General features: G+C 34.7%; 1 protein-coding gene across 2 annotated transcripts; it reads right to left on the reverse strand.

Moving 5' to 3' along the window:
* Positions 1-4,164: 4,164 nt before the first annotated feature.
* Positions 4,165-14,806, reverse strand: LOC116421378 (leucine-rich repeat-containing protein 14-like). 2 transcript variants are annotated; one of them, XM_031950555.1, is made up of 5 exons: positions 14,701-14,806; positions 12,397-12,498; positions 8,998-9,402; positions 5,812-6,414; positions 4,165-5,040 (listed from the first exon to the last, which is right to left on the reverse strand). In XM_031950555.1, the coding sequence occupies exons 3-5, from the start codon at positions 9,354-9,356 to the stop codon at positions 4,482-4,484; spliced, it is 1,521 nt and encodes a 506-aa protein (XP_031806415.1). In that variant the 5' UTR covers positions 9,357-9,402; positions 12,397-12,498; positions 14,701-14,806; the 3' UTR covers positions 4,165-4,481. The 2 variants fall into 2 exon arrangements, with proteins under 2 accessions (XP_031806415.1, XP_031806410.1); XM_031950550.1 differs by lacking the exon at positions 12,397-12,498.
* Positions 14,807-24,409: the final 9,603 nt, after the last annotated feature.

Consider the following 24,409-nt stretch of genomic DNA (forward strand, 5'->3'; position numbering starts at 1 on the left):
GTTTTTTTTCTTCCTTCTTGATCTGATTTTTCTTGTGCAACCAGATAACTGTATAAATATGTATACACATATTGGATCTAACATGTATTTCAACATATTAACATGTATTAGACTACCTGCCAGATGGGGGAGGAGGTGGGGTTGAAGGGGAAAATTTGCAACAAAAGGTTATGCAAGGGTCAATGTTGGAAAAATTACCCGTGCATATACTTCATAAATAAAAAGCTTTAATTTAAAAAGATGTTTCAGATTTTTTTCTATTTTTCCTACTTTTATTATTTCTTGGTATCTTATGTCATCCAATTCCTTTTACCCAAGGAATTATTCTCTTCCTTAACATTTTGAACTTTCCCCCCACAATTGATTAACTTTCCTTTTTATAATTTTCTTGGATTGCTTTTTCTTCTCTTATTTTTTGATCTTTCTTATGAGTTTTGAATTCCTTTTAATATTATTCCAAGAAGTATTTATTGGCTTATGATCACTGACTTTTTGTTTTTAATTCACTATCTTCCCCTGAATATGAATCCAGATTTTCTTTTACACTATAGTAGCTATGTATGGTGAGATTCTTTTATTTTAGCTTATTCATTTTTGTCCATTCTTCACCCAGCCATCTGCTTTTGAGTAAGTATGTAGTATGGAAAGTATGGAAAGAAAATTGACAATGTAAAAGTTCCTATGGCTATGAGAAGAATGTTTAAGGTGAAATTTCTTGATGTTATAAGTGAGGTGAAATTTCTTGAGAGTCTGTTTTCAAGAAGATGTTTCCAGGGCCTGCTGTTTGTTAATTCAGTGAAGCAGGCCTTTGAGTATTAACACTGCACCATGGTAAAATTTCAGCCCTGGAGTCTTTCCTGAGATGATCTCAATTGCCTGAGGAAGACGGACAACTGCTTTACCCCTTTGGTTTTTTTTGCTTTTTACATTAATTTCATGGAAATTTTCTGTCTGTTTCTAGAAGACATATATAGACCCTGGAAATTTCTAACTCCATAACCCTCCCAGAATGCATGCAAAATTCTTAATGAATGATTTTTAAAAATTCATCTTGAACTTTCATGAGTTGATGCTAAGTGAAATGAGCAGAACCAGAAGATTATACGTGGCAACAACAAGAGTATACAATGATCAGTTCTGATGAACTTGGCTCTTTTCAACAAAGATGATTCAGGCCAGTTCCAATGATCTTGTGTTGAAGAGAACCATCTACACCCAAAGAGAGGACTGTGGGAACCGAGTGTGGATCACAACATAGTATTTTCACTCATTTAGTTGTGGTTTGCTTGCATTTTATTTTCTTTTTGATTCGATTTTTATTGTGCAGCAAGATAATTGTATAAATAATGCATCTATACATTGGATTTAACACTTACCACGTTTAACATGGTAAACATGGTTGGGGGAAGGGAGGAAAACTGGAACACAAGGTTTTGCAAAGGTTAATGTTGAAAAATTATCCATGCATGTTTTGAAAATTTAAAAAGTTTTAATAAAATAAAGAATTCTTGGATTCATCACCACTGTGTCAAAGTTAGTTAGACAAAAGATGTTTTGTCATCAATCTTCTGTATTTATGGTTATTCAAGGAATTGACCCAGAGTTCTTAAGTTTTTCAACTGTGAAACCGAAAATTGATACCCCATTTTATTTTGATACTTTAAATTTTTTCATTATTAATGATCAATTCACCATATGTTAGTTAGCTCCCTCTTTATGGAGTTTGAGGTACCTGAAGCTTATAACTTCCTTTGCTTATTGTGAAAATTGAAAATTGATATCATTCTCAAACAATAATTGACTACAGAATATCAATGTATCTGATCAGAATGAGTATTTGTGGACCAAATTCAGACTTCATTGTATAGGTCACGTTAGTAAAATTTGTAAAAGTTTAACTTCTCTGTACCTATGGGCTAAAGTCTAAGCCCCAAAATTCAAATCTGTGACCTTTTGTTTATTATAGCATTAAATGAGACAAACATTGGAAAATCTCATGATGGGTAAACATCCTAAGGATGTTAGTAACTACTTGGTAAGGAAACGATACAACCAATCAGAAAATTAATGTCTGTACAGTCTTATAAAAGTTGCTCTATTAGATAGAATCTTTACTACTGAGAGATCTTGGATCCAATTTATTGGTATATTGCCTATGCTAATAAATTGATCACTCAATTTATGCCTCAGTTTCTCTTTATTGCAGGTTTTGTTTTGTTTTGTTTTTTTTTTACTATGATAGAAAAATCTGTCATGCCATAGCAACACTATTAAAAACACTAGAATGGGTAGAGCATTCTGGGAGAATGGCAGAGCAGGTCAGAAATTGCCAAGAGCTCCAGATTTGCCATAAAGACAATTTTGTCTCAAGGTTAACATAGATTGATGGAAAAACAAATAAAATTTGGGGGAGAACAGGGGTTCTCCTAGGACAACCTAAGAAGACCTGGAGAAGGGTTTAACTGGTCTCAATGTAGAAACCTTCAGGCTAGTTCCTCAAACAGCAAACCCGAATCACAGGAACTTTCATCTCTGGGGATGATGTGTGGAATTCGAGTCCTAGATCAGGAAGACTGAAGGAACCTTGACTGATTAGGAATGCCAGGTACTGAAGAAACATAACCCTGAAGGAGAAGGAACCAACACAGAGGGAGAGTGTAGAAGCAGTGGGGCAAGAACACTGTTGCCTGTGAGCACTTGCAGGAGAGGGGAAAGTTCTTGATTTGAGGTTCCAGGTCAGGGGGGGAAAACTGAAGTGAGGCTGGAATTACAATTAGAATTATATAGGATTTATCAGCATTTAAAACAAAAGATTGCAGGTCATGGAATATAGATCAACAAACTAGGCCCCTGGTCAAAAAAAAAAAAAAAATCTATCTAGCAAAACTAAGCATAATATTGAACAACAACAACAAAAAAAAAAACCCAGATATTCAATGAACTCACATATTTTCAAAACTGTGAATCAAATGTGATCTTAAACATATTTAACATAAGAGCCAATAAATATTCATTTCAAGGGACTCAAGAATAAATTGTTCATGTTTTTACATGGAAATGTAAACCCTATGTTTAATAGGGACATCAATAGGTCAAAAGAAATATTGGGGCAGAGCTGAATATGATCTGATTCTAAAAAAGCAAAACAGTTTAAAAAAAGGTAACCAATGAGGTACAGAGGAAGAACTGACAGTGTTGGTGGGGGAAGAAGGGTGTGTTAGTTCTGAAAACAAATTCATATCGAGAATGCTTTGAATAAGGAACAATACATATATCATGAAGGGTATAGCACCCTGAGATTTATAAAGAAATAAGGGGAGAGGGAAGAGGACAGTGTACGATATAAAAGGATATTTAAATTAAGAATGGAATAAAGTCTGTTCATTAATGGGAATAGGATAAAGAGGGAAGGAACAGGTGGAAGAAGACAAGTAAAGGATCCATGGATGGGGGAGGTTAAACACTAGCAATGCAAGTTGAGTAGAATTAAAACAGAAGTTAGCAGGATAGGAAATGAGATATATACAAATTACTATAAAAAGAATTAGGAATAGGATTTAAGGAAAAAAAGAACTAGTGATCATTGATCTCAAATTCAAACTAAAGATTCAACAAAAGGAGTATATACATACATATATATACACATATAATATATATATTATATATATATACATATAATATAAAAATTAAAGATGAGTATTTATCTAAAACCCAAGAGCAAACACTAGCTGTAAAGGAAATCAACTTTAACTCTAATATCGGAAAGGTTTCAAGCCAGAATATCTATTATGACCATTACTATTAAATATTGTTCCAGAAATGCTATCTACAGCAATAAGGCAAATAAAATAAATATAAGGAACAAGGAAACAAATTATCACTTTTTGCAGATGATATGACATACTTAGAGAATACTATAGCATTAACTAAAGACTAGTTGAAATAATTAACAACTTTAGCAAAGTTGCAGGATATTATACTAGCTCACATAAAACATCAGCATTTTTATATATTCTCAAAGACCAGCTGTAAAAAATAAAGGGAAATTTCATTTAAAATAATTGTCTCCATAAAAATATCTATAACTATTTTATTTGTATCAAGCTCAAATTCTAAACATATCAAACAACGACAATAAATTATGGTATAACCTTTAAGAAACAATACTTTAAAATACAAATTTATTTAAAATGATAAATAGGAACATGGAAAGCTATGAAAGGTTTTCTTAAAAAGAGATAATGAGAATAATGATATACATTGTATCCAACTTGAGATTAAAAATAGTAATTAAACATTTGTGTCTTAGTTGTCTGTAAATCCCTTTTGTTCTTTGTTAAATGCTATGGGTTTATGTGAGATTTATTCTTTATTTTTGTACATTTAAGTATCTTTCATAATTAAAATTGTATTAAAAATTTCTTGAAAATGAACCATCATTATGGAACTATGCGATTCTTCCCATTCCTGTTAATCCATTATCATAGGTCAAAATAGTCACCCACATCAAAGGTAAACCTTGGAGTGAACACAATGTCAGAGTTTCTTCTCCCGATTAGCATCTGCTTTATTTTATTTATTACATGGGAAGTCATTTCAGCGTTCACGTAAGATTCCAGTGATCTAGGAAGAGACTGGGGCAGATTCTGGCAACAATCCAGGAATATTGGGAGTGACATTAATTTTAAGTTGGACAGTTTGTGATAGGGTGACCCCAGGAAAGTGAAAATACTCTTGCTAGAAAGTGGATTGTCACTCAGACCAAGATGGGAGAGCTTGGTACAGGAAGATAGATAAGGCAAAGTTGCATAAAAGTCACTGTCCTTGATCTCACACAATGTCATATTCAGCCACTTCAGTGACTTTGAGGTTGACTTTAGAAGTTCCAGGAAGATGTCTAGTTGTTGTATTATGTCATTGCCTGAAAGATCCAGCTTTATGAGATGGGTGCTATGGTGACTCCGGGCCAGATAAGTTAGGTCTTTCTTTGTCAAAGAACAGAAAGATAGTTGAAGGCTCTCCAGGGAGTACTGTAGACCTCTGAAAATAAAATTTAAAAATAAAGATGTCTTTTATGTACTGAAACCCAGAGATCCAATGCAAATGAATTTCATAAAAGTCTAAATGATTCATGTGCTCAGAAAACTAGCAGTACAGAAGAAGTTGCATAGGAACATGGAACTCACACTAATGTATGATAGATGCCAGAATGATGTGAAGTTTAATGATTTTATAGGAAAGTCTCTAGGGCCTATTAAGTATTCTGGCAGACTAACTTGATATTTCCGGGGAGCAATAGGTACAAGAGAAAAACAAAACAAAAACAAAACTATCTACAACTTGGACATGTAGTGGGCAACCTAACACTAGAATTTTACTTTCATCTGAAGTAGTCAAAAAAGGATTGAACATTATATATTAGAGAGAGAGAGAGTTTAGAGGAAAAAAAAAAAAAAACCAAAGACAATAAAAATAGAATACTATGAACTATATAAGGAAGCAGGGGCTCTAATACAGACCAGACCAATTCAACTCCAAATATGAAGATTGGCTTGTCACAAAAGAAGAAACAGGTAAGAAAAGAGATGAAAAACCTACTATTACAGGTCTAAATAAGGGGGGAAGAAGTGTATGTGTGTGTGTGTGTGTGTGTGTGTGTGTAGCAGATCATCTGCGAGTTTTACCTCACATCCATCAAATGGGCAAAGATGTCCAAACAGATAAATAATGATATTTGGAGGGGAGGTGGAAAGAGAAATACAACAAGGTATAATCCATGAGCTATTGGGGCTTTTGCACAGTCCCACTTACCCAAGCAGATTCTCTAGTTGGTCTGAAAGACACATACTGGGCAAAGCAATCTCTTTGAGCCATCTCAATTTTCTCAGCTCTGCAGCTAGAAGCTCAGTCTCGGTATTTAGCATAGGCACCAAGTTCGATACCTTATTTATATTAAAAGTCAGTTTAAAGCTCTGAAAGTTTGGGAAGGTTGTGAAATGTGATAATAGGGACACGATAAGCTCCGAGGTCATAAAGCAATGACTTATGTCTATGCGGCGGAGTTCCAGAGGGTCCAAAATAGGCAGGAATTTTAACACATCACGAAAAACCATGAAAGTGATGTAGAAATCTCTGCACTTCAGGTGGAGAGGGCCGTTGGCATTTTCTTGGAGAAGTTCCTTTAGCATGTCCGCAGTGGGAGGGCACAAGACGAGATCCACCAAGAGATTCACACTTGCTTCTGCTGGAAAAGTTACTGAGGATGCTTCTGCTCCCTCAGTACTTGACTGGCTTTGTGGGCCAGAGCTGTAGACTCTGGCTTGCCTTATTGAGCTGACCCACAACCTTGTGAGTTTTAAATTCCAAGAAAAACCTTTATCAAGTAATCCTGTCATATCCAGAAGCTGTAATCTCCTACATCAAGGACAAAAAAAAAAAAAAAAAAGTTATAACCTGGCCCAAAAATTCTTATTGAGTTCTGTTCATCCTTTTGAAAGGAGGACCAGCTGGGTCCAAAATATCATCCTTCTTTGAGTTCCACTCATGAAAAGATCACCAAGCAGAGGAGTCAGCTGGGTTATAGTCACTGATATCATACCTGTTTGAATGACTGAGAAATTTTATTTAATCTCATAAGTCATTTGCCCTATGGACACTTTTTGACAGAATGGATTTCACTCTACTGTAGACTTCTCCACTTCCACGATGGAGATGGATGCTAGAGGCTGACATGAATTGAAAAATAGTTACAACTCTGCATTTCTCCATTTGACCTATCCTGACAGATATTTGTGGCAGAGTAGAAAGTGTAAAATCCACGGTCAGGAAATCCTGGGGTGAATTCTTTTCTCTGAGGAATACTAACTAGGAAATGCATATAGTTCTTCAGTCTTCTAAGAAACTCCCTAAGACTGTAGGTAGCAGAGAAGTTGCCAACAAGCATTGCCTATGGGACTTAATTCAAAACACACACACACATACACAAATATGTCTTAATTACATATCAAGCTTCCAGCTGATCGAGAACCTAACTCTTATTGCCTTAAGCTATCCCCAAGGCCATAAAACTACTTCATCTGTTTGTTTGTTTTCCCCACCCCAGACTAAGGACTTGACTCCTCCGGTTTGGGGTCCTGTAGACTTCTGCAAGTCTATCAGAGCAGAGGCACACTACTTGTCAAGAAGCCAGGAAATTAAGAACAGGACCAGATCCAAACACTTTCAACTGTCTTCAGTGAATTTCTTGCACTTTATCTGAATTCTTTTCCCAATGGTTAGCCTATTTCCACAGTCTTTCATTCTACTTATACAGGTGTTCACTTGCTCATTTCCAATTTTCAGCTATTTACTCTCAATTCTAATTACTTTGCAAAATATACCACTCTTTATAATATACTTCTTTACTGACTTTTGTAAAATATCTTTCCCTTAAGTAATATGCTTTTACAAATCTCCTAGCTCCTTCAATTTTCTGATACTCATTGAAATCCTGATTTACTAGTCTTGGTTGGAAAAGGTTTAAAGACTCCTTGCTTTCCACTGGTCAATTTCTATTTTGATCACTTAGAAACCACTCCTTTGAGATTCATTCTACCCAAACTGATCATCTATGCTAGCTCTTGGATGTTAACTACTGATCAGTAGACATTGTCCTCCTCACTCTAGTTTTGTACTAGAAAACATGTTGAGAATCTCAGTCTATTTGGTCTCTTACTTACTCTGAGGCTTTACTTACTATCATTCTTACAAAATATAAACTTTGTGGGTAAAGATTATTGTTCTTTGGAATTTTTATCCATAGTATTTCATACAATACATGATAAAGAAAGTGATCAGACCGATGAAGTAGCTAATATAGGGAATTCAATATATTTCCAATATTGGAAACTCCCTCTTACTAGTGCATATCACCACATTTTCTGCGAATTCTAGGGAAGAAATTATTTGGAACCCTGAGAGCTTCAGTGCCTTTCCTGTTCAGTAATATTAGAGGTGGACCTTGACCCAGGTGTTTCTGGCTCCAAGGCCAAATCTATATTTGCTATCTTAATTGCTTAGTATCAACTGGCTGGAAGTCATCCACAATTTGTTGTGTGGTTTTCATTATCACAATTCCACTTGGTTCATAGCTCATTTCCCAGTCTTCTCAATTCTTTGAGCACATCTCTCTCTCTTTTTTGTCTCCCTATCTCCTGTTATATAATTCCTAGGCTAGGTCAAGCTAAGAGAACTGTTTTAATAACTTCTGAATTCGTCTCCCTGCTTCCAGAGTATCTTCACTCCAAAGCATCCTCCATTACCATCTTCAAACTTTCATTCCTAAAAATTAAATCTGATATTACTTCCCTACTCAATCCGTGGGGGCTCTAGTTCCTCTAGAGCAAGATTAAAAAAACAACAACAACCCTTAAACTGACATTTAAGTCTTCCAGTCTAATTTCAATTTCTAGTCCTTTTTTGTATTTATTTAATAGATATACATTATACACTGTTGCAGTCAATCTGGTCTCATAGTAGCCGTTTCCTCCTTTCTGAACTGAGCCCTATGATGGTTTGTCATCACTAGCAGCATTTTTCAAAGTCTTAAAGATATAATTTCTTACTGCTCAGATGATGCAATGAATTTTTAATTCTTATTTTTCTAGAAATGCTTAATTCTATATATTTTACTTTTTGCTTGTGTTTATGATAAATGTGTCAAACTTTGACAGAAGCACATTAAAATTTCCTACTAATCTTTTGCTGTAATTTCTTGAAGTTCAGTTAATTTTATCTTAGTGAATTTATGCTCAAAGTTATATTCACTAATTCTTACTGGTGGTCTTTTCCCATCCCACTGTAGCTATTAGTGTTCTCCCCATCTTGAAATTGCTTTTTATTAATTAATATGAATTTGTGCTATACCCATCCTCCCTTTACATCCCCAATCTGCAATCTTTGCATATGTTAGGATACCTGGAAAAGTTTTACCCCTATTCTGAAAAACTAAGGACAAACCTGTGTGGAGGCTCTTGGGAACCATCCATGATTACTTTTCTTATATATTTCATCACTCCCAATATGATGGCATCAATTTTATTTTTGCCTAATTCATCATATGTCAGAATTCTTCTACATTCTGGACACTTTTTATAAGTCCAAGAACAGTGCCGACATGTCTGCAGCTGCAGCTGTAATTTAAATTCCGAATAAGGCCACATCTTCACCAGCTCACACAGCAGTTGAGTCTTATTTTTTCTGAAAGCCATCTTGAATAGAATATTAAACATGCTCCGTGGCATAGATTCCAAGATTTTACACATAGCCTCCTCATCCTGGACCAGTTGCTGAGCACTTAGAAAAGTCAGAGAGTACATGGCTTGTATTAGGGGATCTGGTATCCAAACAAAGAATTGCCAATACCTGCAAAGGGAGAGAAGTCATAAAATTAAGAATTAGTCCTAGGTATTTAATAGTTCTAGACCCCTTTTTCAATCCCACTCATCAACTCCATGAAACCATAGCATCTGTCTTTTCAACAGTCATCAGTATTCAGTTGACTAGTCTTTTTTGGCAAGGAAATTGGAATCAAGTGGCTTGTTCAGGGTCACACAGTTAATAAGTATCAAGAATCAGAGGCCAAATTTGAACTTGGGTTATCCTGACTCTGGGGCTGGTGACCGCTTCACTGTACTACCTAACTGTCCTGATAAGTCATTTTTTGGAGAGTATTACACATCCCCAAGCTACCTTTACCCCTTCATTATTTCCACTGATGCTGACCTGTAATTAATTTGTTCTAATTAATACTTCCTATAGATTACATATTGCCAAGCTCTTTCATCTCTCCACCTTCTAGACTATTTTCTCCAAGTGAGCCATGACTTTTCTTCTTCTAGGACACTTGAACAGTAGAGCCCTTGGTAGGCATGTCACAGTGATAACTTATAACAGGCATCTATGTTTGCACTATTCTCAACATCCTTGATCTTTTCATTTGAGCAGCTAGTCCATGCTTGATAAGGTTATATTGTTTACCCAAAAGAGAATTCCTATCTTCAAGGAGCTCCTAATGTGACAAATGGAGAGGATACTTCTTCATAATATGCCATTACATTCAAGTGTAACTATCAATTGTTCCGAATAGGAAGAGTTTGAGACAATTTGAAATCCAGCATTCAGAAAAACCACAATAAAAGGGAAAGATTCAGAAAGTGAATGATAGGAAATGATAGATGGGAGTTGGGGAAAAGAAAGAAAGTAAATACTGAAATTACCAAAGATTTCAGAAGATGAAAACGCAAAAGACCTATAGCAAAAAACAGTATTAATACAAGGAATTAATGTTCCTTAGATCTACTGAAGGAGTTCAGATACCTATGAGTAAGACTTACTAAACAAAGGAAAATGATCCAAAATCTACTGAAACCCTGAAGGACTCTGAAATTTAAGGACAAAAAAACCCCCAACATGCTGTTTCTGAGTGGTTCTACAAAGGAAAGAAAAGTATGAGAGTAGAATTTATGGCCTTCATTATTCAAAAATAATAAGAATAAAAAAACTGGAATTATAAGTCTCAAAGAAACAAAGATAATACATTGGCAATACAAGTACACAAAAGGAGAGAAGGAAATTATTATTAAAAGAAAATATTGTCACTATGCAAGTGAAAACAGTAATTTTGAAGAAAGTATAGACATCTCAGCAATGCAGCTATCCAATACAATTCTCATAGACTTGGGATGGAAAATGCCATTCGTTTCCAGAGGGAAAACTATGAAGACAATGTGGATTAAAGTATACTATTTTCACCTTTTTTTGTTTGCTTTTTCTTTCTTGTGGGTTTTTCCTTTTTTGTTTGAATTTCTTTTACAACATGAAAAATTCTGAAATATATTTAAAATAATTCCATATGTATAACTTATATCAGATTGTTTGCTGTCTTGGGGATGGAAGAGGTAAGTGAAAAAATTTAAACTTCAAAATCTTACAGAATGTATGTTGAAAACTATCTTTAAATGTAATCGGGAAAGTACAATCCCAACTTTCTAAAATGAGGGAGACTTAATCCTTCCATGTCCTAGTAGACACAATATGCCCCCAATGGAAGGCTGCTAGATACCAAACTGGGCTTCTTCCATCTTCACAAGAAGCTATCATTTCCTGCTTCTTCACAGCCAGCATCATTGGTGAGAAGACCTCAGACAATGGGACTACTAGGGAAGTCATTCATCCCATGGGATTAGGCAGACCAAATGCCTATAATCTTCATAGAAATTCTGCCTTTTCCTGGTGCCAGTTCAAATTAGCTTCCTTGGGCAGGACCTGAGAATACTGGGCATAGACCTGCTATGCAGAATGTATTACTTAAGGAAAGTCTAGTAAGAATGGGGATCTTCCCCAAAGAGGCCATTTCCATTTGTCCCATCACAAGGCATTTTTCTCCTCCTCTTGAGGACTCCATCTCCCAAATGGGAGGTGGAAAACCTCCAGTGTCAAAAAGCCAATCCTCCCTTCTACCTTAGGCTACCTATCTCTTGTGTGCCTTAATTTTTTGTAGAAGCCCTCTGCTCAATGATGATCATCTTCACCTGTTCACATCTCATATTTCATTGATTCTGAAGTCCTGAACATCATGATCCAAACCCCTTTACCACCTGATTCCTCATTCCTACCATCCTCAAACACCTACCCCTAAATTTCATCCTATATTCATCCAGCCCTTCTTCTATACATCCTGGAATGCGTGTTCCATAAATTTATCTTTATCTTAAAATTACTTCTTTTCCATTCCTTGGATCTACTACCTCTTATTAAGATCTGAATTTCCCTAATAAGTTTCCCTGGCCACCTTTTCTTTTCTTTCACCCATTCTCTTCAACTCACTCCAGTTGAGATGGGAATTCCATTGACCCTTCAAAGTTCTCCCCTTTCTTTCTAGACTCAATCTTTTTTGGATGTTCTTACTATTTATAAATGTCATCCAATAAATAATAAAATTCTGGTAACTTGTCTACATAGTCCCCAGGTCACTCCTCTTTCTTTCTTAACTTTATGCAAAAATAAAACTTTTTCAAAACAAACACTTTAAAAAGACTTAGGAACTCTGGTAAACTCAAAGAATGACTCAATTACTACAGAACATATAGTGCAAAAATAGAAATATATTTTTGGACATAGCCATTTCATGAGTTTGCTTTGTTTGACTGGTTTTTGTTGTTACAACATTTTTTTTCTCCCATTTTTCCCCTCAAAGGCAACAGTAGGAATATTAGTAATATTGATGCCAAAAATAGTGTGGAATTAAAATATTGACAACTGCCTTCAGAATGAGGGAGTTCCAGGGTTTCCAAGTTGATTTGGACTCCCCCAGAGAGGATCATTTTTACAACTTCATTGTACTTCAAAGGAGATTACCTTAATAGGACGTTGAACCCCAAAACCCATGTCTGACTGGTCCGTAGTTATGGATTCTGTGAGTCATGTGGGTATTGCAGGACAACAGGCTGAATCAAGCATCTAGTAAGACATCTGAAATATTACTTTTATCTTTTTGTGACAACATAGTACTGACATATTCTTGTTTTATTTTACCATGCTTTTTGCTTCTGAATCTTTTCCTTTATTTCCTTATTTTTCTTTAATTTCTTTAGTGATAGAAAAACACATAACCACGTTATGTTCAATATCCAGTTTGTACATTGACCAATTAGAGAGACTGTGGGGAGACCTTGGACATGTCATAAATATGTTACAACTTAGAAAATTTTCTGCAATTCTGTATATGGAAGCATAATGAATCAACATGAGAGAAATCTGTTTTGACATTACCCTCCTCTGAGAATGAATCTGGATCCCATGTAATATAGAACAGGATCCCTTTATGGGAAAGGCTGCCGATGGGCTGAAGTGCAAAAAAGACTCTGCCAAAGACTTGGCTCTGATTAAAACATTGTTGTGATATTCGATGTAGTTAAGTAGAAATAAAAACCAAGCAACTTTCCTTGCTTTCCTTGATAATCCTATGTGTGTTGCATATTTAAAAACATTACCTTGAGGTATCTACTTTTTCGAACTCTCAAATGAAAAAAACCAAACTTTATTTATAGGGGGAAAAAGTAAAGGGATATGTTTTTTTTCCCCATTGACAAAGCCCCTTTCAAGCTAACTTTATATTTCTTTACCTATGGGATGGGCATGAATATTTTTCTCCACTTTCACAATCAACTGTGAAGTCAGGGCTCTTCCTTCTTTTGTCAACTTTATATTCCCCGATGGCTGGCTTTGTACCTAGCACATAGTGGATGCTTTAAAAATGTTTGTAAGGTTAAACTCATCTTTGTTTTTCCTCACTTCTTGGGAGTATTTGCTCTCATGGTTTTTCCAGGGTCTATAATTTAATTTTAAAAATATAAAGGTAAAGATATCAAAGGCTTAATACTAATCATCCAATTGCATCTGTTCCTTTGGGCTTGCTCTAGACTGGTCTAGAAACCCTTCTAAAATTTTTCTCTAAGCTTCCCAATCTTAAGATGAGGTCATCATATTTTTTCAATCCCTAAATCCAAATACATGATCTGAGAAATGTCACCGAAGTTATCACTATCAAATAAGCCAGCCTGGTAAAGAACAAAGAACTTTGTCCTTAATATCAGAGCTCAGACACTTTCAACATCTGTATAACTTTGGGTAGGTTGCTTAGCTTCTAAATCTGTTTGTCTTTCTATGAAATCAAAGATAGCAATACTTTTACCTTGCAGGGTGGCTGGTGGAAGGAAATTTCTGACATTTAAAGCAATGTATACAAGTGTGCCACTATGATAATTAAATGGTAACAGTCCTGGAAAGTCTGAGAAGATTGAATCTCTTTTGGCCTTTCCTGTTCAATCTTAGGCCAGCTAGGTGGTACCAGGGTAGAGCACTGGGCCTGCCATTTTGCCAATACGCTCACCAAAGAAAGGCTCACAAAGAGTTGGACACAATTAAAAATGACTAAACAATAATAAATAATTCAAATCTAACTTATTTTCCTCTTAACCCAAACATCATGTTTCCAGTCACATGGACCACCCTTTCTCACAGTCCTCAGCCTAAGCCCTCTTGGTAACTTAATAGCCTCCTAATACTTTTTCAAATAATTTTAAAGAGCTAAAGGGACTGTCAACTCCAGCTGTTTCATAATTAGAAACCTAGGTACAAAGAACAAAAGGGTTTGTCCAAAGTCACATAAACTTAGTAATAAGACCATAGTAGAACTCAAATACTTCAGTATCTCCCTCTTTTTTTTTAATTTTAATTTTTTTTAATTTAATAGCCTTTTATTTACAGGTTATATGCATGGGTAACTTTACAGCATTAACAATTGCCAAACTTCTTGTTCTAATTTTTCACCTCTTACCCCCCACCCCCTCCCCCAGATGACAGGATGACCAGTAAATGTTAAATATATTAAAATATAAATTAATTATCTCCCTCTTCTTAATGCCTCTCTTTACTTCAGTTCCTCTTTTCACCCTCTACCAAAAGCATGAGCCATACATGTAGCAGAGGCTCAATAGTCTCTGTGGAGAAACTTGGTGTGGAACCAAGATATAACCTTCTGAGGAGACTATCAGAAGGTAAGGAACCCGTAGGTCAATGAGGCAGCAAGACTGTTGCTATCCTTGAATAAGCAAATTCTACTACCTTTGTATTTGAGACCACTTCCAACCAACTACTTACCTGATGTTTTGTTGGGAAATATTCTGGCAATAACGTGTAATGGTCAACTAGAACACACACGCAACTGGATATTACTTAAGAACAAGCTAAACTCAGCTTGCTCTGGGGCCCATTTAATTTATACTTCTGTTATACTAAAACACCTGTGCCCAGGTCCCTTATTAAGCACAGATGCTAGAGAGATTACACCTGCCTTTACTTTATCACACAGGTTAATTGACCTAAATTTTCAATTGTTGACTTTTTCCTTCAGTAGTTAAAGGATAAGCATTTTTGGAAAGAATTGCTAGATGCCTGGGATCCCTTAAGGAGAGATGAAAAGTTTCTTCACAATCAGTTCAGAAGGATCTATGTACTCCCCAGAACCAAGTGTATTAATTGGGAGGATTACTTTCCTCTGTCTCCATTTATACATTTCTTGCTATGTTTCCTTTAATTCCTCCTATCCTTAGTTACTTACAAACCAATAATATTTTATTGTGGCTATTCAAAATTATTTCTCTGGCTATTCTACAATCCATGATCCTTAATTCTACTTCTCCTAGCCATTTCATCCTATTACATTGAATTCTGCTATAAATATTCTGGTATATATAAGACATTTCATTCTGTCATTTACTTCCTTGGCATGCATAATCATCAATGGGACCACTGGGTCAGTAGCTTTGAATTGTTTGGTTATATTCCTCTCAAAATTTATTTCCAGAACAGATAGTCTAATTCAGAATTGTACATTTCTAACAAAATCTCTATTACAGTATCTATGTGTAGCAAGATTAATAGCTAGGACACTAGATTGACAGACACATAATGCTTTTGGCTTATGAGGAACTTTCCTCAAAACAAGCTGCCAGGTAGTATAAATATCATCTTTCCAGTTTTAGAGAAGTTAGAAACTGAGGTTTAGAGAATTAATCCTACTTGTTCAAGTCTACCAAGTAAGAAGGGAAAAAGCTGGAAGGAAAGTCCAGGCATATATTTTTTTTCCCACACTTTATGATGGTGCCAGATGTTATGCTAATTGTTGCACTAAATGCAATTAAGTCTGAAGAGTATAAGGTCTTGACAGATCTTTCTGAAAGAATATAGTGGAAAAACTAGAAACAAAGCGTGGCAAACACAAACTATAATCCTGTAAAAAGAAAAATAAATCAGAACAAATAAACAAAATTTAAGTGTAAAATTATAGTTTTATGTGGGCTAAATCACATTCAGCCATAAGGGGATACATGCAGGGAGTGCGAAGAAAGGCAAAAGATAATCCTTGCTCTTGTGGAGCTCATAGTCTGACATGAGTAGAGAGTGGAGAAAAACATTCTAAAAACAAGTTACATGTAGGATCAACTGTAAATGATCAATACAAGGAAGGTACTAAAGTTAAAAAAAACTAGCTTTAGAATCCATCAATTCTCTCTTTGGAGGTGAATGCCATTTTTCATCATGGGTCTTTTGGAAGTTTCTTGGATCATTTTCCTGATTAGAATAGCTAAATCTTTCACATTTGATCATTTTTACAATATTGTTGTTATTGTGTACAATGTTTTCTTAGTGTTGCTTACTTCACTTTGCATCACTTCATATAAATCTTCCCAGGTGTTTCTGAAACCCTCTTGTTCATTTTTTATTATAGGACAATAGTTATATCCATTCTATTTGTATTATATTATATCTGTAAAGTTATCTTGAAGAGGTCACACAGCTAGGAAGTGTTAAGTATCTGAGGCCAGATTTGAACTCAGGTCCTATTGACTTCAGGGCTGGTCGGAAAAACTTTTTTTTTTAAACATCTAGTGTTCCTGATAAAGGCCTTATTCTAAAAGACATAAATATATGAATTTCTAAAATATATAAAGAATTGCATCAAATTTATAAGAACATAAATCATTCCCCACTTGAGAAATGGTCAAAGGATAAGAACAAACAATTTTCAGATGAAGAAATTAAAGCTATCTATAGTCATATGAAAAAATGCTCTAAATTACTATTATTATAACTTTGAGGTACCACTTCACACCTCTCAGATTGGCTAAGATGACAAGAAAATATAATGATAAATACTGATGGGGATGTGAGAAAACTGGGCTACTGATGCATTGTTGGTGGAGTTGTGAAATGATCCAACCATTCTGGAGAGCAATTTGAAACTATGCCCAAAGGGTTATAAAATTGTGCATACCCTTTGACTCAGCAGTGCTGTTATAGAATCTGTAACCCAAAGAAATCATAAAGGAGGGGGAAATATCCACATGTACACAAATGTAACAACTCTTTTTATGGTGAAAAAGAATTGGAAAGTGAGTAGATGCTCATCAATTGAGGAATGGTTGAATAAGAAAAGAGCTATATGTATACCTCAAGGTCTTTGGCTTATTTTAAGGCAAAGTTACTGATCCATTCTCTTGGCAGATAGTGCCCCTACTTGTAAAGTGTTTTTTTCCATAGAAAAACTGTGCCTCAATAGAATTTCACTGGCAACACCAGCCAAAACTAAGCCTTGTATAACTTCCATTATTTATCATCTTCTTGCTTACATATGCTTTTTAATGAAGGTAAAAAAAATTTGCAACTATTCTGAGTCTACTACAAATTTAAGTTATATAACTTGATTCTTCTATATACCTCTTATTAACTTATTATCCCACTATTCACAACTACTCTTCCAAAACTTTTCATTTTTCCTCAGTCCTCTAATGATTCCTGCTCCATCCTCCCTTTAGGCTGAAAACCTTGCCTCATATTTCACAGGAAAGAAATTGAGATCGTTTACCACCAATTCTACCCCCTTCCTTATATATCACTCAGGTAACTTCCTTCACTCCTTTTCAACATAATGAAGTGGTCTTGACTTTACCAAGGTTAATCCCTGTACTTGTTCAAATGATCCCATTCTTCCCCATCTCCTTCAATAGGATTTCCCTTATGTCATTCTCTACTCTTGCACTTATTTTCAATATCTCCCTCATTACTGGCTCATTTCTGACTGTCTACAAACTATAGTTTAAAGAATTTATGGCAAAATATAATACTCAACACCTAACAGTGGTGATATAGTCAAGGAACAGCACCAAATAGACATTTTTGGATATGTATACTTTCATTTCACTTTTTGTGACTTTTTTTTTTACTACTATGAGTTTTTCTCTGTTTTGTTTTGTTTCTGCTTTTTTTTTTTTTTTTGAGTGGTGGGGAAGAGGGAGAATGGAATGGGAAAGAAAGGATGGAAATAGTGATTACAAAAAGAGTATGAGATTGAAATATTTCCAAAAATGCTAGAAGAAAGTATTGTGTGGTTTTTATTATATAGTATTTGGTGCAATGGATAGAGTTCTGAGATTGATCTGGGAAAACTCATCTTTGTGAGTTCAAATCTAACTTCAAACATTCACTTGTTGTGTGACTCTGGGCAAGTCACTTAACCCTATTTTCTTCAGTTTTCTCATCTGAAAAATGAGTTAGATAAGGAAATGGGAAATCATTTTGGTATCTTTGTCAGGAAAACTCTAAATGAGGTCATGAAGAATTATATATGACCAAGCAACAGCAACCACAAACAATTAATAAGATATGAAATGGAGGTTTAGGTTTATTCATATACAATCCTCTTTCTCTTCTTCTATCTTATGGGGATATTCTTTGATTTTTTTGCATTTGATTTTAAGTTAAAAATAAAAAAAACTTTTTAAAGAGTCTTGGTCAAAAATTTTCCTAGAAGCAATATATGTAATTACAGAAAATCTGAAGCTACCCAAAGATATGAAGATAGTTCAAAAAAATTATAAGACATTAATATATTAAAATACTACATTGTAATTAAGTTTGAGGCATAAAAAGAAATCTGTAAGGCATTATTTTAATAAATTTCATCAACACATTATTAAGTCTACTATCTATCAAACATTGTGTTAAGAACAAAGTGTAATTCATCTTGATTTTTATAACTAATCACCTTCAGTAAAATACACACTCAGACACACATACACACTCAAACAAAGGAACCAAATAGGATATGCTAGGTTATTCATGTGTGCTCTTTGAGGCTAGAGCTCCAAAGTCTTTCAATCAGATATCAACACTTGCTATACTTTATTTATATTTTTCTTTTAACATGGTAGTAGTTAATGTGTTCTCCATTCTTCTGAGTCTGTCCTTTGCATCATTTCATAAATTACAGGCTTCTAGGAAAGAGAAGAAAAAAAGGAAGAGTATGAAAATTTCTTTCTCTTGTCATCTCTTCCCAACATTTCCCCCAACTCTCTACTTTTTCCTTCCAGCAGTAATGGCAGCCACAATCACATAGTAATAAAATTATAAGTCTGCCTGGTTAAGTCTCAGTCACAAGATCACTTATTTAGATGTTGTGTTTTTTTCCTTGGGGCTGGTTCAATAAGTAGCAACAAGAATTAGAGATTTTTTAGGCTCTCATGCTGGTTTGAATAGTCCCCAAGAAGGTCCTTCCTACAGCTATACCACCTTCAAAGGAGGTGACTTTTTACATAATACTAAACATGAAAGATACTTACCTGGCTGAGCAGCAGGTCTGGATCTTATAAGTTGTGTCAGCAAATCAATCCTATATGCTGAATAAAATATCTACTCAGAGGGCCCACACATTATCATTACCTTTTGGTAACAATATAATGGTGATGATTTGTGAAGCTTATTTTCAACTTCTCAACCATGACTCAGAAGGCAGAAAAATCTTTTCTTCTAACACCTCAGCAATGGAGATCAGTTATTTATTTCTCATTGGGTATACCTGTGTATACTGTGTAAAATGGTCACTCAGCAAAAACTGGGGAGTTTTCATTTGGATATTGCAATAAAGCTGCTCTTTAAGCTTTGCTTTATAAAAATTTTTTTTAAAGGAAAGATTAATTTTTTTGAGTCACTATAATTTCTCCCAGGATCCCTCTTCTTCTTCCTCCCAGAGAATCATCCCATATAATAAATATTTAAAAGAAAACATAAAAAACTTCAAAACTAATAAATATATAGAAAAAGTAGAAAATATGTGTAATGTATCATACTTGTATCTCTTCTCTCTTTCTGTGGTCTAACATGTTTTTTGTTGTTCATTTTTAGAACATGCTTAATATCGTAATTTTACAGCATTTACTTTTGATTTTTTTAATGGTTGCTATTTCCAGTTATACTGTTTATAATGGGGTTTGTTTGTTTTTTTTTTCCTCTGCTCACTTCAATCTATTTCATATACTGTAAATCTTTCTAAACTAATCTATATTCATCATATTTGTAATTTTCACAGCTAAGAAGAATTCCTTTACTTTCATGTACCACAACTTATTTTGTATTCCCCATTTTATGAACATTCATTTTGATTCCAGTACTTTACTATAAAAATAATGTTCCTATAACTATTTTGGCATTTATAGTATGTATTTATTATGAATCACCTCTATGGGGAATAAGCCTAGTATTGAAATCTCTGCATCGATGGTCGTACACGTTTCAGTCACAATATTTTAAAAAATTTTAAATTGCTTTCCAAAATGATTGTTTTAGTTCAGAGTCCTACCAACAATGCACTAGATTGCATTTCCCCCCACAACCACTCTAATATTGGCAGTTCCCATATTTTCTCACAATTCCCCAATTTTTGAGTATGGAGTAAAAAAATCAAAGATTTCAAAAATGTTTTTATGTCTTGTTTTCTACATCACCATAACATTCTCTGGTGCTACTTCCTCTTCTTCCCCATGATCATCCCACAAAACAGCGTTTTTAAAAAATTAAAAATAATCAAAAGAACCTGCATAGTTGATGAATACATCACTAAGTCTGAAAAAAATGTGCCATTGTAGATCTCTCACCTCAGCAAAGAGATTGGGCTTTTGGAAGGAGAGGAGGCTTTGCATCTCTCTTCTGATGAGCCACACTTGTCCTTTTTTACTTTCAATGTTCACTTGATTTTTTTTTAATCCTTTTACATTGTTATGAACATTGGGTATATTTTTCTTGAATTTACTTCACATTAGATTCTGTGTATCTATACCTCTATGATCATTCAATTCATTATTTCTTTTTTTTAAATAATTATAACTTTTTATTGACAGAACCCATGCCTGGGTAATTTTTTACAACATTATCCCTTGCACTCACTTCTGTTCCAACTTTTCCCCTCCCTCCCTCCACCCCAGATGGCAAGCAGTCCTATACATGCTAAATATGTCACAGTATATCCTAGATACAATGTATATGTGCAGAATCAAACAGTTCTCTTGTTGCACAGGAAGATCTCTTTGTCGAAGAAATCCACTTCCATCAGAATACATCCTTATACAGACAGTATCGTTGTTGAAGTGTATAATAATCTCCTGGTTCTGCTCATTTCACTTAGCATCAGTTCATGTAAGTCTCTCCAAGCCTCTCTGTATTCATCCTGCTGGTCATTTCTTACAGAACAATATCAATTCATTATTGCTTATAGTACAGTGCTTTTCCATTACATTTATGTTTCACAATTTGCTTAGCCATTTCTCAATCAATGGGAATGAACTTTGTTTCCAATTCTTTGCTATAACACAAAGTGTTATAATAAATATTTTGGTTTGCATCGATACTTTATCATTAATGACCAATGAATAGAATCTCCGCTTCAAAAGACATGGACATTTTAGTAAACTTATGTGCATAACTTCAAATTATTTTCCAAAATGGTTGTAGTAATTCACATTTCCAGCAACATTACACTAGTGTACTTTATCATCTCACAATCCTTCCTTTTTTTTTTTTAATTATTTGGTCAATGTCATTTTGCAGAGTCTGAGTTGTTTTCCATTTCATAAGGTCTTTAGTTTCTAATTCTCTGTTCTAACAAAAGGAACTACTAAAATATTTTTACCTAGATGATCCTTATTCTCTTTATTTGATCTCTTTGGAGAATAGCCTAAAAATGGTATTGCTGGGTCAAATGTTAGGCACACTCTATTGACTTTGGAAGTATATTTACACTATCTTCTAAACAGTTAGATCAACCCAGGTTTCACAAAGCCTTTGACTTTTATAACAAATCTCCTTTTCTTTTTCTTTTTCTGTCCTATTGGCCAGTCTGACAAGTGTGAGATAGATATTAATTTGTTTTCTCAGCTGCTCTTTTTTGTTGCTTTCTTGTCTGTATCAGAAAGATGTTTGGAAAAAATATTGGGTACAAAAGCATAGATAAGGGGAGAAAAATGAAATAATGAAATGGAGACAATGAATATAGATTGTCTTTTCCAAGAGTCTATGTGTGAAAGGAGAGATTCTGGATGCTGGCTAGAGATGATGGTAAAATCAAGTGCATTTTTTTAAGGATAGGAAGTGAAAATGTTTGCAATCAGTAGGGAACTAAACAATAGATCAGAGACTGAAAATTAAGAGAGAGGGATCATCAAAATGGCAATTTTTTGAAGGAGAAGGATGAAGTGTTTTATTAGAGGAATTGAAAAGGGCCTCATCTTTTTTTTTCTTATAACTTTTTATTGATAGTATATGTGCATGGTTAATTTTTTTATAACATTATCCCTTGTACTCACTTCTGTTCAGATTTGTCCCTTCCCTCCCTCCACCCTCTCCCCTATATGGCAGGCAGTCTTATACATGTTAAATATGTCATAGTATATCTTAGATACAATATATGTGTGCAGAACCGAACAGTTCTCTTGTTGCACAGGAAGAATTGGATTCAGAAGGTAAAAATAACCTGGGAAGAAAAACAAAAATGCAAACAGTTCACACTCATTTCCCAGTGTCCCTTCTCTGGGTGTAGCTAATTCTGTCCATCATTGATCAATTGGAACTGAGTTAGATCTTCTCTTTGTTGAAGATATCCACTTCCATCAGAATACATCCTCATACAGTATTGTTGTTGAAGTATATAATGATCTCCTGGTTCTGCTCATTTCACTCAGCATCAGTTCATGTAAAGTCTTTCTATGTCTCTCTGTATTCATCCTCCTGGTCATTTCTTACAGATCAATAATATTCCATAACATTCGTATACCACAATTTATTCAGCCATTCTCCAATTGGTGGCCATCCATTCAATTTCCAGTTTCTAGCCACTACAAAAAGGGCTGCCACAAACATTTTGGCAATACAGGTCTCTTTCCCCTCTTTATGATCTCTTTGGGATATAAGCCCAGTAGTAGCACTGCTGGATCAAAGGGTATGCACAGTTTGATAACTTTTGGGGCATAATTCCAGATTGCTCTCCAGAATGGATGGATTCGTTTACAACTCCACCAACAATGCATCAGTGTCCCAGTTTTCCCACATCCCCTCCAACAATCATCATTATTTTTTCCTGTCATCTTAGCCAATTTGACAGGTGTGTAGTGGTATCTCAGAGTTGTCTTAATTTGCATTTCTCAGATCAATAGTGATTTGGAGCTCTCTTTCAATGAGTGGAAATAATTTCAATTTCATCATCTGAAAATTCTGTTCATATCCTTTGACCATTTATCAATTGGAGAATGGCTTGATTTCCTATAAATTAGAGTTTTATAAAATAGAGTTCGCTATATATTTTGGACATGAGACCTTTATTCAAACCTTTAACTGTAAAAATATTTTCCCAGTTTGTTGCTTCCCTTCTAATCTTGTTTGCATTAGTTTTGTTTGTACAAAGGCTTTTGATTTGATATAATTTGATATAATCAAAATTTTCTATTTTGTGATCAATACAGAATGGTAATAAATAATATATAAATATTTGTTCTTCCATATGAATTTTGTTGTTACTTTTTCTAGGTCATTAAAATAGTTTCTTGGGAGTCTGGTATAGCACTAAATAAAGAGATTAGTTTAGGGAGTATTGTCATCTTTATTATATTCCCTTGAGGGCTTCATCTTCAACTGATAACAGAAAGAGGAGACAGTAGGAGGAATCTCATCCTGGTGATTCAATGTGTATATTTATGGAGAAGAGAGAGCTTCAATTTCCTCTAGCTTTCCATTCTTTCTGAGACCATTTTCTTTCCACTACATGAGCTTTTTGGGCTACCACAGATGTTAATTCGCATTCATTATCTTTTGCATAAAAAGAGAAACACAGTAAGATGTCCACAGTTTCCACCTGGTTTTTTTTGTTGTTGTTGTCATTTATCCCATGTACTCCATAGAATGATTCTGTTTTCTGATCCTTTCTCAATCAATGAACGTTTTTAGTGTTTGCTCTGTTTCAGGCTCTGTTCTAAGTGCTTGGTCTACAAAAATAAGCAAGAGTTCCTGCTATCAAGGGGCTTAGAATTTAATGGGGAGGCAATGTACAGACATATATTTAAAGTAAGCTATATACAAGTTAGAAAAGAAATACTTAACAGTAGAAAGGCACAAGAATTAAGAGGGCTTAGAGAAGATTCCTACAGAAAATGGGATTTTATTTGGGACTTAAAAAAAGCAAAAGTAGTCAGTAATTGGACCTTTAGAATCAGCACCCTGGATACTTTAAAATCAGCCGGAGTTAGGATAAGCAAAAAAGCCCTTGGTCTTTATTCTTTGTCGAAGTGAGAAGAATGGACACAGGAATCTCCACACCTTTCTTCTTTCTCTCCAGCCTAACTCTGGCTTGTCTTACTCCACCCTCTACAATTCTCCTCCTACAATTCTCTGTATACACCAACAGATCAAGCCAACACAGAATAGTGGAGCGGGCCATTTTCCAAGCATATGCTAATAGAGTATGTCCAATAAGTAATTAGCCTTAAAA

The sequence above is a fragment of the Sarcophilus harrisii genome, chromosome 1, assembly GCF_902635505.1.
Source record: "Sarcophilus harrisii chromosome 1, mSarHar1.11, whole genome shotgun sequence".
Lineage (NCBI taxonomy): Eukaryota > Metazoa > Chordata > Mammalia > Dasyuromorphia > Dasyuridae > Sarcophilus > Sarcophilus harrisii.